This window comes from Carcharodon carcharias, chromosome 8, assembly GCF_017639515.1.
Source record: "Carcharodon carcharias isolate sCarCar2 chromosome 8, sCarCar2.pri, whole genome shotgun sequence".
Taxonomy (NCBI): domain Eukaryota; kingdom Metazoa; phylum Chordata; class Chondrichthyes; order Lamniformes; family Lamnidae; genus Carcharodon; species Carcharodon carcharias.
The window spans coordinates 39,519,658-39,536,167 of record NC_054474.1 but is presented as its reverse complement, the minus strand read 5'-3'; the positions used below and the strand labels follow the sequence as shown (position 1 = coordinate 39,536,167).

The 16,510-nt window shown below is 42.4% G+C and overlaps 1 protein-coding gene across 1 annotated transcript; it reads left to right on the top strand.

Moving 5' to 3' along the window:
• Positions 1 to 13,253: 13,253 nt before the first annotated feature.
• Positions 13,254 to 13,679, top strand: LOC121281427 (late histone H2B.L4-like). Its single transcript, XM_041194372.1, has one exon. It carries the CDS (start codon positions 13,254 to 13,256, stop codon positions 13,677 to 13,679), a length of 426 nt encoding a protein of 141 aa, XP_041050306.1.
• The last annotated feature ends 2,831 nt before the right edge of the window (positions 13,680 to 16,510 follow it).

Here is a 16,510-nt window from a genome sequence, read left to right as displayed (position 1 = left end):
CGCTCCACTTATAGGTGAGACGAGAACCAGGGGACATAGTTTAAGAATAAGAGGTCGACTTTTAAGATAGATATGAGAAGAATTTTTTTTTCTCAAAGAGTCACTAGTATGTGGAATTCTCTTCCCCAGAAAGCAGTGGAGGCTGGGTCATTGAATTTATTCAAGCCAGAATTAGATGGATTTTTGATAGACAAGGGAATGAGGTTATGGGGGCCAGACGGCAAAATGGAGTTGAGACAACAACCAGATCAGCCATGATCTTATTGAATGGCGGAGCGGGCTCAAAGGGCTGAATGGCCTACTCCTGCTCCTAAGTCCTATGTTTCCTACAATACAGCACAGAAGGAGGTCATTCTTCCCATCGTGTCTGTGCCAGCCCTTTGCTAGATATATCCAATTAAGCCCACTTCCTTGTTCTTTCTCCATAACCCTGTATTTTTTTTTTCCTTTCAAATGTTCTCTTTTTTGAATATTACTACTGAATCTGCTTCCACTACCCTTTCAAGTAGTACATTCCAGATCACAATAATCCATTATGTTCTTTAAAAAAATCCTCATGTCACCTCTGGTTCTTTTCCAAACACCTTAAATCTGTGTCGTCTGATCACTGATCCTTCTGTCACTGGAAACAAGCTCTCCTTACTTACTTTGTTAAAGCCATTCAGGATTTTGAACAACTCATCAAATCTCCTCTTAACCTTTTTTGTGCTAAGGAGAAAAAGCCCCAGCTTCTCCAATTGCTCCACCAAGCTGGAGTCCCTCAGTCCTGGTACTGTGTTAGTAAATCTCTCCTGCACTCTAAGACCAAGACATCTGTATGGCCCTTTCCCTTATTTCTTAAACAGGGGTGTTCATGAGGTCATAAACTGTCGCATGGTTATGTGTGGTAAGTTTTTTCTGAACTCCAAATAAGAATAATGTCAGAGGTGTGATGGAAATAGCAATGTACTGTTCTGTGAAATGATATTAAAAAAATGGAAATGTAACTGTTTATTGACTCTTTGTCCCAGCAGTTTTATTCCTTGCTGTTAATGAAATGTGTTATACTAATTGTGTTGTTTGCTGGACTAAATCACCTTTGTAGTTTTTACTGAAATCAAAGGCAGAATCGTCCCAGATTTGCACTAAATGCGGTAGTGGGCAGGCAAAATAGCATTTTACCCACTGGCCACAATGGCGGGTTTTCACGCTGTATCATCCCAAAACTGCTGCATTATTTATGCATTCCCAGGAAACAAGCTGTTTCACTGGTGGGCGGGCTCTCATTCGCCTGCCACGTCATCACCTCACCACTTCATTACACCAGGCACCTTATTTAAAGTCCAGACGTGCACACACACCTCAATGTTTCCAGCCCGGGACTACTGCAGGGAAGATGTCCACAAAAGGCAAAAAAAGAATGCAGCCCCCAGGTTTAAGGACATGTCACTGGAATACCTTTTGGATGCCGTGGAGGCCTGTCTCAATGCCCTCTACCCCTGCTCTGTCCGCAGGATGGGCTCAAACCTTGAAGTCTTGAGTGAAGTGCAGCCTGCCAGGTGCTGTCGCTTATGTGCTGTTGTGTAACACGTTGGCGTGTTTTCCCACTGATGTGGGCAGACGATCCAGCCACTGACTGGCCTTATAATGATATGCAGATGTATTACAATGAGATTCCGAAAGTCTGATGGCAGGAAACCCCATTGGTGGGCTGAGTAGAGGATCTCAAACTGGTTTCATGCCGTTGTGAAACCGATCACGCCATATTGTCCGCTCACACCACCGAACATGCCCGATGCCGGCTGGCATGGAAAATCCCAGCCCAAGGCAGAATGGAATGGTGTTTAGGGTGAATTGTTGAAACGTGGCTAAATGACATGGGTCTTCCTGAAACCTGTGACTCAGATAAAGACATACGAAAGCAGGGATTCCTGAACAGCTGCAGTTGCGGGCCGATCATTTGGGGTCCTGAGCTCCAAGGCAGCAATCGCAACTGTTGAGTGAAGGCTCGGGCTGGGATGTGAATTTTTTTCCGAATGCTTTGTCAATGGGACAGCTTTTTGTTGCCCTAATTGGTCCTTCTTTGAATGCCCTGATTGGCTGTTCAGTTCAGTGCTACAGTTGGCTAATCAGGCACTTCCTGGATGCACTTGTAATGAAGGAAGTACTTTGAATGTGCACTGCAGCGAATGGGGTCATTGCTGAGATTCCATTACATGCCCGTGCATGATTTTGAGCTCACCAGCGTAGCAGAGTCTTTAAAACTCTTGTGGACAAAACCATTTGCCCCCCTCAATAACTCATGGCATCCCTACTCAAGGACTCCCACAACCACACAACAATTCCTCACCCTGCTCAACAACTCCCCCCACCAAATAACTCCCTCTCCCTACTCAACAACTGTTTAATAATTTCCCCCCACCATCCACACCCACCCCCCACCGACTTTATCACCTGCTCTCTACTCACACTCTGGGGTCGCACTAATTTCCAAGCATTAAGATGGGGTCACAGTGGGAAAAAAATTTTGGAAGCACTGTCCTAAAGCTGACAAACATGAAGCAGAGGCTTCTACTTTGTTAACAAGAAGGCATTCCAGCAGAAACATGTGTAATGAAAGGTAGTTTGACCATTGCCTAGATCTTTCAGCAATGGAACAGGATACTGGTGTCGTCAGAACCTTTGTGCAGTAATTAATGGAGGCGGCAGGGGTCTCTCCCACCAGCTGGAGACCCTTTAAGATTCCTGCATCATCTCTTTTAGGGAAGGACTGCCGAAATAAGTGCCACTCAGGCACATAACTGGATAGTGGTGTGCCTCAGCCAGCAACTCCAGTGAAAGGTGAATGGCAGCGCCACTACGGAGGTGATGGTTGCTGCTGGTATGACACCCACCCAAGGCCCAGGATTGACCTGGACCCACACACACAGGTGTATGATGGTGGGAGGGGAGTCACGGGCAAGGACTCACAGGGGAGGCGGGAGGGGATTCAGCAGCCTGGACAGTGTGCCACACCCCTCCCCAATCCCAGGTTCCTTGGTTAGGCACTGAGTGCCTTTGAAGGAGGGACTTCCCATGGAGTCAGCTGCTTGTAGTGCTCCCCACATGGTGAAACCCCCACCTGCCACTGTGTTAATACCAGCGGTGGCAGGATGAGGCCCTTAAGTGGGCATTCAAAGGGCTTCAATTAGCGGCGGGATGGAAAGGCCAACTATGGGCCTTCCTGCCACAGAATTGGTCAGGTGGATGCAGGAAGGCAGCAAGATTCCCACCCCCCACCCTCCCAGCTGATTAAATGCCTCCCACCAACAAACTTGCCACAGGAGAGGGCATTAAATTCTGCTCCCAGAATCATCTACATTCAACAATTTGATAACTGAAGGGCCATAAAAGGATCATAAGCTGAAACCTGCTGACAAATGAATTGAAAGTCACAAACATATCCAAAGAAATGCATATTGAAAAAAAAATGGGGAAAAGTTCATAAAATTTGTCATTTTGTAATAACAGCAGAAGCATTTGAACCCAGCCGAGTATCCCAAGTGTGAGCATGCGATCAAATACATTAATTACAACATGTATTAGGGAGGTCTGATACACTCTTGTTAATTGACTATTAATGTACCCTGTCTAATTAATTTCACATGGACTTTTGACTAAAGTAATATGCTGAACTGACAATTCATGAGTAATTAGAACTGGAATCTAACACTAACATTAATGAAAGTGCAGTAGCTCAACAAATAATTTATTAATCAGACATAGTTTGATTTTTAAAACAGTTGCAGTTTGTTTTTGCCAGACACAACTGAAAATTTGCTTAGTTCTGCTTCTCCCATTTATTTCACCATGTCTCCATCCACCAATGTTCTAGTGTTGCTGTACCACTGCTGGAGTGGCAGCAGTACCCCAAATGGACCTCATGCCCCTACAGCCAGCCTTGAAGGGAGAGCAGTAGCAGTGCAGTGAACATGATAAGGATTATGTGGAACGAGAGTATGAAGAATGATGGTGAAGGATGAGGAGCTGGGTTTGACGGTGAGCCCTTGTTTTATTCCAGCTGTATGGTCAGGAGTGGAGGAACAAGGATCCCTACTCTGGGATACAGCAGTAGTTGTATTGTCTTGAAAGAATCCCAAGTGAATCAATTTAACAACTGACAAGGGAACATCTGGTTCTTTTCACTTGTCTGCCTCCAAATAAACCATATTGCAAAAGATGGTGAGGTGGTGCAGTTTTGAATACTACCTCCATCACTAAATATTAAATGCTAACAGCTTTCTGCTTTAAGCCCTGAAGCAGAAGGAAAATACTCTTCATCTTAAAATCAAGAATAACTAAATATTTACACAGTATCACCCAGCACTCATGGCACCTAAACAGCAGCTCAAGAGGCAATAGCACCAGGACCTTCAGAGAAGCAGTTTTCATGCAATCTGCACCCAATGTTATTGGGGTCAATCTGAATAGCAAAATGCTCTGACAGTTACTTGCCTGCATTTTACATTGCCATGCCCTGTTCAGGCAGGGTGAGGCATAGACACACAGGAATAGCTTTAGACGAAGATCAAGTGCAGATCTTCTGAAGAGTTGAATGCAACAAAAAAGCAAAAACCCAGTTAACCTCTCTGTTAAACCCATTTTTTTGGTAACACTTTCTAGGAGGGCAAAGTTGGTCCCCAGGACAATTTCATGAACAATATTTTAATTGTGTGCTTTAGGAGGCATTATACAAGATTAAGTTTGAAACAACTGTGGGAGCAGCAAATTATACTCCGAACAATCCTGCTAGGATATCAGTGAGCAAGACACTTCCAGTAGCATAAAACACGTTCTAATAACTCTGATTCTACAGGCAATGGCTTACTTTCTATTTGAACTTCTGCATGCCAGAGAGGGTTCTCAGCAATGAATAAAATTATTTGTGAAAGTGTTTCACTGGCAGGAGAAGTGGTGCGTGAATTTCCGCTGCTGGTATTTGTGCAGATATGATTTGCTGAAACATGACTGGATTTTTTTTATATAAAGGAAACAGTTGAAATTTCAGGCTTATGACACTTGGTGAACTGCAGTCAGTGAGCTTCAGTGATGAGTGTTGCATAAGGCAGCCAAGCAAAGACCTTCTGTCCCACAAACTGGTGAATAGTGGGAGGGGGCAGATGAATGATTTGGAAAATTGTTATTCACGCTCTTGCATCTTGGAGTAGACTGACCTTTTAGTTAGTACGGGAGGCAACCTCGTGAAAGCTTTCATGTTAATTTGACACCCAGCTGAGCTCTTGATCTAACACTGCAATCTTGTGCAGTGACACGGTTGTAATGCCTTAACTCCAGTCAACCAAGAACAGCAAGTTATTGCTCTATTTCAAATAGTTATCAGAATTTGTATTCTGCTTTTGCCTATCTATTATGATTTCTCCGAAATGAGGGCCAAAGAAAATATTTTGTTTCCAATCACCATAACTCCAGTAAGTCAGACATAAAGCTAAGCTCATATTGTAGTCAGCCTTTATTGCCAATGAACAACAATATTGCAGAGCTCTTTTGTTCTCCTGCAACAACCTAGTTGCTTTATTTATCCAAGTCAACTAGTTTACAATCTATATCAATGACTTAGCTGAGGGAGCCAAGCGTAATATAACCATGTCTGCTGACAATACAAAGTTAGGCAGGAAAATAAGCTGTGATATAGATGCAAAGAGGCTGTGAACAGATATAGGCCAGCTAGGTGATTGGGCAAGAAGGTGAAAGATGGGTAAAAGTGTGAAATTATCTACTTTAAGAGGAAAAAAGAATAAATCGATTTTTTTAAAAAAGAAGCTGGAAAATATTAGTATTCAGGGAGATTTGGGGGTCATTGTAAATGAAGCACAGAAAGTCAACATGCAGGTATATCAAACAATTAGCAAGGCAAATTGTATGTGATCTTTTATTGCAAAGGAGTTGGAGTAAAAGAAGTTGGAAGTCTAGCTGCAATTATAAAGGCTGTTCTGATGAAGAATCACCGACCTGAAACATTAACTCTGTTTCCCTTCACAGATGCTGCCTGACATGCTGAGTATTTCCAGCATTTTCAGTTTATATTGCAGCAGCATAGGGTTTGATAAGACCATACCTGGAGTACTGTGAACAGCTTGGTCTCCTTTCCAAAGGATACACTTGCCCTAGAGGGGCATAAAAATGTTCAATAGATTGATTTTTTGGATGAGGAAAGGTTCAGTGGAATGAATTTATATTCTCTGCCATTTATAATAGTGATTCATTGAAAAATATAAAATTATTAGACAGTTTAACAAGCTTGGTACTAAGATGCTGTTCCCTCTGGCTAAAGGATCAAGAACTAGCGATCATAGTCTCAGGGTAAAGTGCTGGGCATTTACGACTGAAACTAACACAGAGGACTGTGAACCTTAGGAATTCTGTACGCCAGAGATAATGGATGCTCAGTTATTGAGCATGTTTAAGATGATAGATTATTGAGCACTAAGGGAATCGAAGAATATGGAGAATGCTGGAAAATGGACTTGATTTAGGATTTCAGACATGACCTTATTGAATGATGGAGCAGGCTTGTGGAACTTTATTGCCTATTCCCGTTTCTACTCCCTATATCCTTGCTGCATACAGGTAGTCAAAACCAACGTCTGTTGGTCAAGTCAGGACAGTTGAGATGCAGGAGATAATTGGACCAAGCTAGAGGAAGGGGGATTGAAGAGGTGAGGAAAGGAGAGGGAGGCAGGGGAGTAGGGAGAGAATGGTATTGTGTAGGACACAGGAAAGAGATATAAGCTAGAGTTAGGGAGAGTTAAAAAATAACAACAGTATCTCAACAGGCAAATGGTTGAGTGAAAAAAAATGAACTCAGTTGGATGAAGAGGAAAACTAGCTCGGTGGGGTGGAGTTGGAATTCTCCCTCTGGGATAAGAAGGTTGATAAGGAACCTCAATAAAATTTTGATGAAGGGTGATCGACCTGAAACATTTGCTCTGTTTCTCTTCTGAGATGTTGCCTGACCTGCTGAGTATTTCAACCATGTTCTGTTTTCATTTCAGAGTTCCAGCATCTGCAATAGTTTGCTTTTGTGAAAAGGTACTATGGTGGATTATCGGAGAGAAATTACATCAATAGGATTGTGTTGGGAGTGGGGGAGGTGAATGTAGGAGGTGTTGGAAAAAGTTCTCAATGGAAGGTCAGGATGGATTGCCCAATGATCAAGGTTGGAGTTAGAAAATCATCGCAATCATTTAGAACTCGGAGAAATGCCTCAGCGGGGGGAGTGAGAAAGTGCTTCAGTGGGGAATGGGTCAGAACAGTATCCCAAGTTGAGGAAGGGGGTAAAGGTGAATTTCGTAGGCTCCAAATTTATCCGTTATAGTACCTTCTTTGTTTCATGAAATACCTAGGCCCCAGTTTTCCAAATGACAATGTTTCAATATTTCAAATTTGAAAAGGCCCTGATGCCTTGTGAAAAACAGAGCAATGTCTACCTGCACTGATGCAATTTTTTCATTTCTGAACAGGCACCAATTTGTCTCTCAGATAAAATGTTAACGGTGTTACTAAAGTTGGCAAAGCATAACGCTAAAGCTTCACTTACAGGCATGAGAGGCATGCCGGTTAATGTGGGCACTTCTATAATGGGTTTATCCATAAAACCTGATGGACATGGGAATTTTCATCGCTTTTTAAATGGAATGGTGTGGCTTACCTATTGTTTTTTTTAAAATAACTAATGACACAGTTCAGGAAGAATAGATTAATTCATCAGGAAATTCTCAATTTTGATCAAGGTCAGCTACATAGGTGTGCTGTTGTCCACTGTCCTTCCCTCCAGGGTTCCTGTTAATCATAATCACGCAAGAAAGCAGTTGGAATTAATGAAGAGGTCAGTGGAATTAGTGGAAAAATTATCCACAGGTGAAATTAATTCCTAAAACAGGAATAACATCTTCATGAAAAATGTTTGCCAAACGTTTTTTCATTTGGCTTTCAACATGGAACCCCTACTGCATTTCAAAACACATCATTAGTTGCATATGGTATCTTATTGAAGCTAAAATTACTGTGCGCTCCTTAAATGGGACACAAAAGACTTGCCTAATACTTTTTCCAGGAAGCCAGTGTTCTTTTAAAAGTTCACTATGGAGTGCTAGAGCAGGTTTCCTTTGTGGAAAACTGGAGCAGCTTGCCTTGAAATGTCGGGTGCCATGATGCCATGTTAATAACTGTGGTAATTCCGTGTCACCAGGGTCTATAGGATAAATTCTGCAATCCTATATTCCAGGCACGGGGTCCCTGCTGATGGAAACACAATCAGAGAATTGGGGCTGGCACGTTGTAATCATATCTCTAACCTGTACTCCCTTCATATATGGCTTCTCCACTTAAAGCACAGAGTCACTGAATTTACCATATCTATCAAGTTAAAATAATTTATAGTATTGGAGATACGTTGGAAGATATGGCAATATCATATATCCAATTGTATTATTGGGGACTGCTGTTCATATTTTCCAAGGTAAATTATAATAACAACATCGCACCTTCTAAAATGAGGTTGTGGGAGACACAATTATGTTTAAAAGTGAAGTTTCTGACAACTAAGAAAATGCATTGACAGAATGTAGCATGTCAAATATAATTTATAGGGAAGGAATCTGCTTGTTGCTCCTTTGTTGTACAGACATAAAGGCCTGGATTTTCATCCTTGAGGCGGGTAGTGGGAGTCAGGAAAATTCCCAGCTTGGCCCACCTGCCTCAGGTGAAAGTGCCTGCAAGGAGGGATTTTCATTGTTGGGGGGTGGGGGAGGGGAGGGAGGTTTATTGTGGAGGGGCCAGGGTTGGGTGTAGGCTGAAGTCAGGCCAGCTGACCCAGGAAAGTCTGGAGGCAGCCACAGGGCATGCTGGATGCCAAGGCAGGCTGTTTAAAAAATCTGCCTAGGTGACATAGGACTTCATTTCAGTTAAAATAAAAACAGAAAGGCCCTCCAGCCATCACCTCTCAAATTCCTTCACACCCCATGTGCCCATTCACAGACTATATACTGTTTAGAAACAATGAACCCTATAGTGATGATAGGATGTGTAAAAAAATAAGCTTTAAAAACAGTAACTTATAGATAATTTTCCACTTTCATAAAAAAATCTCCTTTTTACTACAGGTCAATAAAAATGACAATTACCCCAACCTTTAAAGCTTCAATAGCTGAAACTGTAAGCACTTGAAATCTCTTTATCTTCTGCAAATAAACATTGTGAGATTGGCAGAAGAGATCAGAGAGCCATAGCTATCAATCAAGCCATGTTTTCTCTGGGGCTCAGATATTTTAGTACTCTAATGGATGTCTGGGCTCTCAGCCAAGAATATGTAATGAGGTTTGGCTAAGACCCAAGAAATCCATTAATCTGTTAAAAATCCGTTACCCTTAAAAGGCACTCATGAAAATTGGAAATCCTGGGAATGGGGTCAAGAATACTGGAATCAGGTTTCAGCCACCATTTTTAAAGGACACCTGAGTTATCCCGACTTTGTGAAAATCTAGGCCAAAATACTTCAATGAATCAATTTTCAATAGAAATATCTATTCATTCTTAATCTCTTAATATAGAATACATGGTTCATTACTGATGATTCAGAATTGCTTAAATTAAATTACTGGAAAATTGAAGCCTCTAGTGCATTGCTGATGCATTGGTTTGAATTAGTGAATTTCTGGATAATACAAATTTATACATAAAATAATTCTGAATAAGTAGGGGTAGACTGTACTTCAAAACAGTTTCTTATGCACCAACTGATATGTTCAGTATTAAATTTTACTGAATCCTTCTCTCTGAGACATTTCAAACTTTTTGCGCACACACGTAAACATATATGCAAGCACATACATACATGCACACTGCACCTGACTGGAAACATGGTTAAAAAGTAAGTGTGAATCATGCAGGGCCAATGTCAGGTATAAACTCTAGGGGTATTACCTGAATTTAATTGCTTGAATTGGCACAATTAGATCTATCTGTAATTATTTGACTTTTCTGTATTCAAAATGATTTAAAGCCTCACTAATTTTCTGTGTTGTTATGTCTGTTTGTGGAGTGGAACAGCATAATTAAAGTGATGGAGGCCTGTCATGACAGGTTTCTGTCTCCTTGGCATTTTCTAATCACCATATAGTCAAGCCAATTGGGAAGGTGAACACATGGCTAAAGGAATGGTATGGGAAGGAGATGGTCCATTTTATGGGACATTGGCAACAGTAGTGGTACAGGATGGAGATATGCTAATGGGATCAGCTAATTCTAAACTGGGCTGTGATCAACGTCCTACCACAAAAGGTAAAGAGGCTAGTAAAAAGAATTTTAAACAAATCAATATTGAGAGGACTCTGTCGGCTTACTAGAGTAAAATAATACATCAACTTTTTTTTAAAAGACTGGTAGAACATAAAACATAAGAACTAGGAGCAGGAGTAGGCAATTCAGCCCCTCGACCCTGCCCCACCATTCAATACTATCATGGCTGATCTAATTTTGGCCTCAACTCCAATTTCCCACCCTCTCCTCATAACCTTTCAACCCGCTACTAACTAAAAATCTGTCTAACTCCTCCTTAAATTTATTCAGCGTCCCGGCATCCATTGCACTCTGTGGTAGTGAATTCCACGGATTCAAGACACTTTGAGAAAAGTAATTCCTCCTCATCTTTGATTTAAATCTACCACCCCTTAGCTTAAAACTATGGCCTCTCATCCTAAAAGACCAGCGCTTAGGTCAAAAACAGTGATAGTGTTATACTCCAGCTGAAGGGAATACTAAAATAACTAACACAATTACAGCGGGAGTGACAAATAAGAAACAGGTTAAGTTGTTGATGTATGAAAGACAGCAATAGGGCAGGAGGACAGGTTAGGATCTCTTGTCCAAATAAGAGTTTTATATACTAACACATAGAGCATAAAAAATACATTGAGTGAATTAGAAGCTTAGATGGTTTCACATGGTGGCCATTACTGAAACAAAGCTGCAGGTCAGACATGGTTGGGAGTTACAAGAGAGTTGTGAACCTGGAAGAGGAAGAGGGTTAGTCTTATTGATTAAAGATACTATTACAACATTAGTAACAGCAGATATAGCTAAAGGAAAGCAAACAACAGATACTTTGTGGAAAGAATTAAGCATTAAGAGAAGACTTAAGGTTATAATGAGAGCTATATACAGGCCTCCTCATAGCAGAAATGAAGTGACACAATATATTAATTCACATATTATAGAGGCTTGTGGCAAGAGCAGTGTGGTTTTATTATGAGACTTTACTTTTCACCTCACTTGGGAAGAGCAGAGAAGCTCCATACAGAAAGGTAATGAGTTTCTTGATTGCATTCAAAATAGATTTCTGGAGCAATATTTTTTACAACCAACAAGAGGACAGGCCATACTAGATTTAGTAATGAGTAATAAGCCAGCCTTAGTTGTTAATCTAACAGTGAGGAAACATTTATGTATCGACGATCATAATATGATCAAATTCAATGTTAGGTTTAAAAGGAGCAACTGTGACTGTTGTGTTCGGATAGTACAGATGTTGAATGGAAATTTGTGGAGATGATGGGGGTCTTAACTGCTGGCTGGAGAGCCGGCAAGAGACCCATGTTATCTTCTTGGGGGAAGGTCTGCCGAATCACAAGCCAATTAGGCAGTTGTCAGGCCAGAACTGGGCTTTTCTCTGATCAAGACCCTGGGTCAGAAGTCTTGTCCACTGAGAGCTGTCGGGCAGCCTTTCAGCGGCCGGCAGCTCTTTTGCTCAGTAGCGTCACCAGGAAGGTGGTAGCTGCTGCCAGAATGACAGCCATTAAAGGCCCAGGATTGCGGAGCAACACAGGCTAGAGGTACGTAATGGCGGGAGGGGCTTCACTGGATGAGAATCATGGGCTAGGATATGTAGGGTCGGTTGGCAGAAGGGCTGAGGGGTAGCTCTCAGTGGCCGTCCCCCTTCCTGATGCCAGCTCCCTCGATGAGGTACTGAGTGCCTTTGAAGGAGGAATCCTCTGCCTCCCCTCTCCTGGGAGACAACAAGCAGCCTGCACAGGATTACTTGTCATGCACGCCACATGACAACAGGCCCGCCCAGAACTGGGTTAATACCCTCAGTGATGGAATGAGGCCCTTAAGTAGTCATGAATTGTCCACTTAAGGGCTTCATTTGGCAGTGGGGGTGAGGGGCGGAGGGGAGGGTGGTGGTAGTGAAGGTCGACCATAGTCCTTCCCACCCCAGATTTAATTGGGGCATAGGTGGGAAGGTGGCAGGGTGCTCATCCTCCACCCTCCCACCCAAATAAATACTCTTCCCACCTCCAGAAATGGCACTAGAGAGGGCAGTGGATTCCGCTCGCTGTGAGCAAGATGTGAGGCCTGGGAAATAAAGGCTACAATAGTGCCGAGAGTAGGTGGAGGAAGAATTAATGTGAAGAATAGTGCAGTGATTGTGGGACAGAGAAGGGAAACAGGGATGGAGGATTCTGAGTCATGAGGCTACAAGTGATGGAGGTGTAAGGAGAGAGTAATTGAGGTGAAAGATAGAGATCTTGCCTTTACAGCTTTGGTGAGGTCATTTAACTTTTTTCTGCATTGCAACGATGTCCTGGGAGCATTGACTTCCTCAGATAGTCTTTCCAACAAGTGTCAGAGGTTTGTCTGGAGACCTTTCCACTGCTTGGGAGAACAGACTGTCCCAAATCTTCCACCCCCAGGGTCCTTGATCCAACTGGACCAGAGCTTTCAAAGCTTGTGAAAATACCTGAGGGCTTTGATTAGCAGCTCCGGTAGCCATTTTGCTTCTTTGAAAGTATTCCACCTGTCTGCAGCCAGCATGTAACTACGCTTCCAATGAGAAAGGAAGGGTCCAATTTCTGCACCCCCCCCTCCAAAATGGAGGCACAGCCAATAAAAGTGTGGATCCCTTTTTGTTTTGTAAGGCTTCTGCAGTACAAAAATCACGTGGTCCCTCTGCCCGTGAAAACAGGTAGATTCTGTATGTGTCCAATCATTGCAGACCCATTTTTAGGAACAAGAAAATATCGAGACCTGTGACAACTGCTTCAGGCTATGTGATATGTTCAATGCCTCACTTGTGGATCATGAATATGATTTTGGTATGCATCCTAACCAATCCCACATTCCTATGTTCCTGTGTACTGGGATTACACTGTGATAATTGTGGAATTGTTGCACAAACTTCTTGTTTAATAAGACTAATTGAAGGGAAACTCCAAGCTATGCACCCAACTGACTTGAGTTGGTCCAAGTTGAGTGGAATGCCTGAGGTGGCGGCTGCAGCAAAAGGCGATGTGTCCTGCAAGGCATCGAAACAGTTGCTGACTAAAGTAACCAAGAAGCTGCCTAAGAAGTGGAGAAAATCTCGTAAGCAGAGCTATCCCACTTACGTGTACAGGGTGCTGACCCAGGTCCACCATTCCACCAAGACCTCGTCCAAGGCCATGATTTTTATGAATTCCTTTGTTGTTGACATTTTCGAGCACATCGCCTCCGAGGCTTCTCACCTCATTCAGTACAACAAATGCCACATCATCTCAGCCAGGGAGACCCAGAGCGTCATCCGCTTCATGCTGCCAGGGGAACTGGCTAAACACGCTGTCTCCAAAGGCACCAAAGCAGTCACCAAATACACTGACTCTGTTTAAGTTGATCATTCTAAAGATTATAAAAAACACAATTACACCTTATGCACTCCAAGCAACCTCCTGTCCTGGGAGCATGGTGTCCTAGAATTGGTCTTATGATGGAAATGAGCTGAGCTTTCTGCTTTAGTTCCATATTTAAATATTGGATTGAATTAGATAATGAGGCAGGTCCTGGCTTTAGATCAGAGGGGTAATTTTTTCAATTTGCATTCGAAATGGCAAGGCTCACCCTCCACTGTCAGCTTCAAATACTTATGGTTCAGACACTACACAGGTCGTTTGCATTTCAGAGCTCCCTCTACACTTCTCTATTAATTAACCTTAAACCTAACGTCAAAACAACTCTCTGCAAATGCATATAGCTTAATTCATTATTCATATTAGCCATCCCAACAGTACTTGACTTAAGTTGCTCAATCATTACAAATTATGGCTAGTATCATTGCTATGTCCTTACATTACCAGTAGTTGAACTGAAGCTACTTAAACAAATCTCATTTAAGACTCTTAATTGCCAACCCGAGGTAGGGAAGAATTCTAAAGGAAACAATCTCAGTCCTATCAGTTCAGGTTGATTTCAGACACAAGAGTGATATTTAATATAGGCAACTGGGTGTTGCTTGCCGGCTGGAGAGCCGGCGAAAGCCCCATGTTGCCTCTTTTTGGGTAGGCCTGCCAGATTAAGAGTCAATCAGGTACTTAACTGAGCAGCAGCAGCCCTTCCTCAAGATCAATGACCCTAGGGGTGGAAGTCCCCTTGTCAAGAGCTGCCAGCCTCTATTCATTCCTCAGCCATGCCACAAGCGAGGCTGTGGCTGCTGCCACCAATAGTCCCATCTGAGGCTGAGGATTGCTGATAGACCCAGGTGCAGGTAAGTGATAGTGGAAGGTCACGGGATTGAGGTTGTAGGGCTGGGAGGGAGAAGCGGGTTGCAGTAAGGGAAGTGGTGGGCTCTCAGAGGGCCCCCCTTCCAGATGCCAGGTCCCTCGATCAAACACTTTGAATAAGGGGACAGCCCACCACCCCCAAAACCCACAAGCAACCCCGACAGGGTTTGCTTTTTGGGCTTCCCGTTTGGCAAGTCCCCCACCCGTGACTGGGTGAATATCAGTGGCAATGAGATGAGGGCCTTAACTGGGTATTAATTGCCCACTTAAGGGCCGCAATTGGACAGCCTTCTTTTGCCACTAACCAGGGAAGTGGCAGGAAGGTGGCAGGGCCTTCACCTGCCACCCTCCCTCCTGATTAAATGCCCCCTGCCACCAAACTCACCACAAAAGAGGGCATTAAATTGCAACCAAAATCCCAAAGGTAAAGTGATATTTTTCTCACCAAGCCTCCTTTGACAACAATTTCCAAACTCATGACCTCTACCACCCAGAAGGACAAGGGCAACAGACAGATGGGAACACCACCACCTGCAAGTTCCTCTCCAAGTCACACACCATCCTGATGAGGAAATATATTGACGTGCTTTCACTGTCGCTGGATCAAAACCCTGGAACTCCCTACCTAATAGCACTGTGGGTGTACCTACACTACATGTACTGCAGCGGTTCAAGAAGGCAGCTCACCACCACCTTCTCAAGGACAATTAGAGATAGACAACAAATGCTGGCCTAGCCAGTGAGGCCTGCACCCCGTGAAACAGATTTTAAATATTTGTAGTCTCTTTTATTTCTGTGAAGACATACAAAATGATAATAATGATTATATGCGTGATTCATAAGATTATTATTTGTCGTTCACCTTTAGTTGTGCTTCACCATTTCTCCTGTTAAATAAATAGAACTTCACCTCTTTAAAAATTCCTTAAAGGTGGATAAATCATTAGTTGCTTAGCTGTTGTGGTTGGCTGATGTGGGTGGTGTGGTAGGCCCAACATGCCAAGAATTGAGTATTAATATCTGATGAGCATCCTCATTTGTAGAGTTTAATATAAATTAACTGCTCTGTTATGGATTCAAACTCTCCGAAAGTTTCATCAGTCTTCTGTCAGGTAAAGTCTTAAGGGGTTTTAAATAAGAATAACAAAAAAAAACTGTGATTTGAGTATAACAAACCAACTATGTTGGTGGAAATTAAATGTACATGTTTTCACTAAAGCCTGTATTGCAGAGCAGTGATTTGTGATCAGTGACACAACTTAATGAGCCACTTGGATGGCTGAGTGTATACTGAATACTTCTCTAGTGACATTTGTTTATACGGTACAATAATGTGAAGTTACACATGATTGAAATGTTCGAGTACTATAAATAAATAAAAAACTCATACTGTGAACAGAATGGATTTTCTAATTTTTAAAAAAACATTATTAACTGATGTTATACTTTGATTCACAAATGAATGCATGTGATAAAATTAATTTTAACATGGTAACCTTCTGAAGAAATAATGTACCTCTCAATGTAGTAATATGTATATTTCAGTTTAATAGCATGTTGGTAGGTGACTCATTAAGAGTTTCTGTAGTGACATTTCAGATTATTTGAGTGGGTGTTAGGTCCAGTTTAGAGTGACATATAACAAGCTGTTGCAGTTCAACAGGTTTGGGAATCACATTTTCACCAATCTAAGACAATAAATGTATCTTGCTTCTACAGGAATATTTTGATACCATGACTTCTATCCCCAGCAATTCTGGAACTGCTTAATATATGCCGGCCTGGAACACAAGCAAAATATGACCACAGCTTCAATAAAGTTCTCCACATCTGTGCTCCCACCAGCCCCTACCATATCCACCCACCCCACACTCCACCCCACCCCCTCCCCACCACCCACCAAAAAGAAAAAGTTGACAATTCAAGAATGGAAGTAAGTTTGT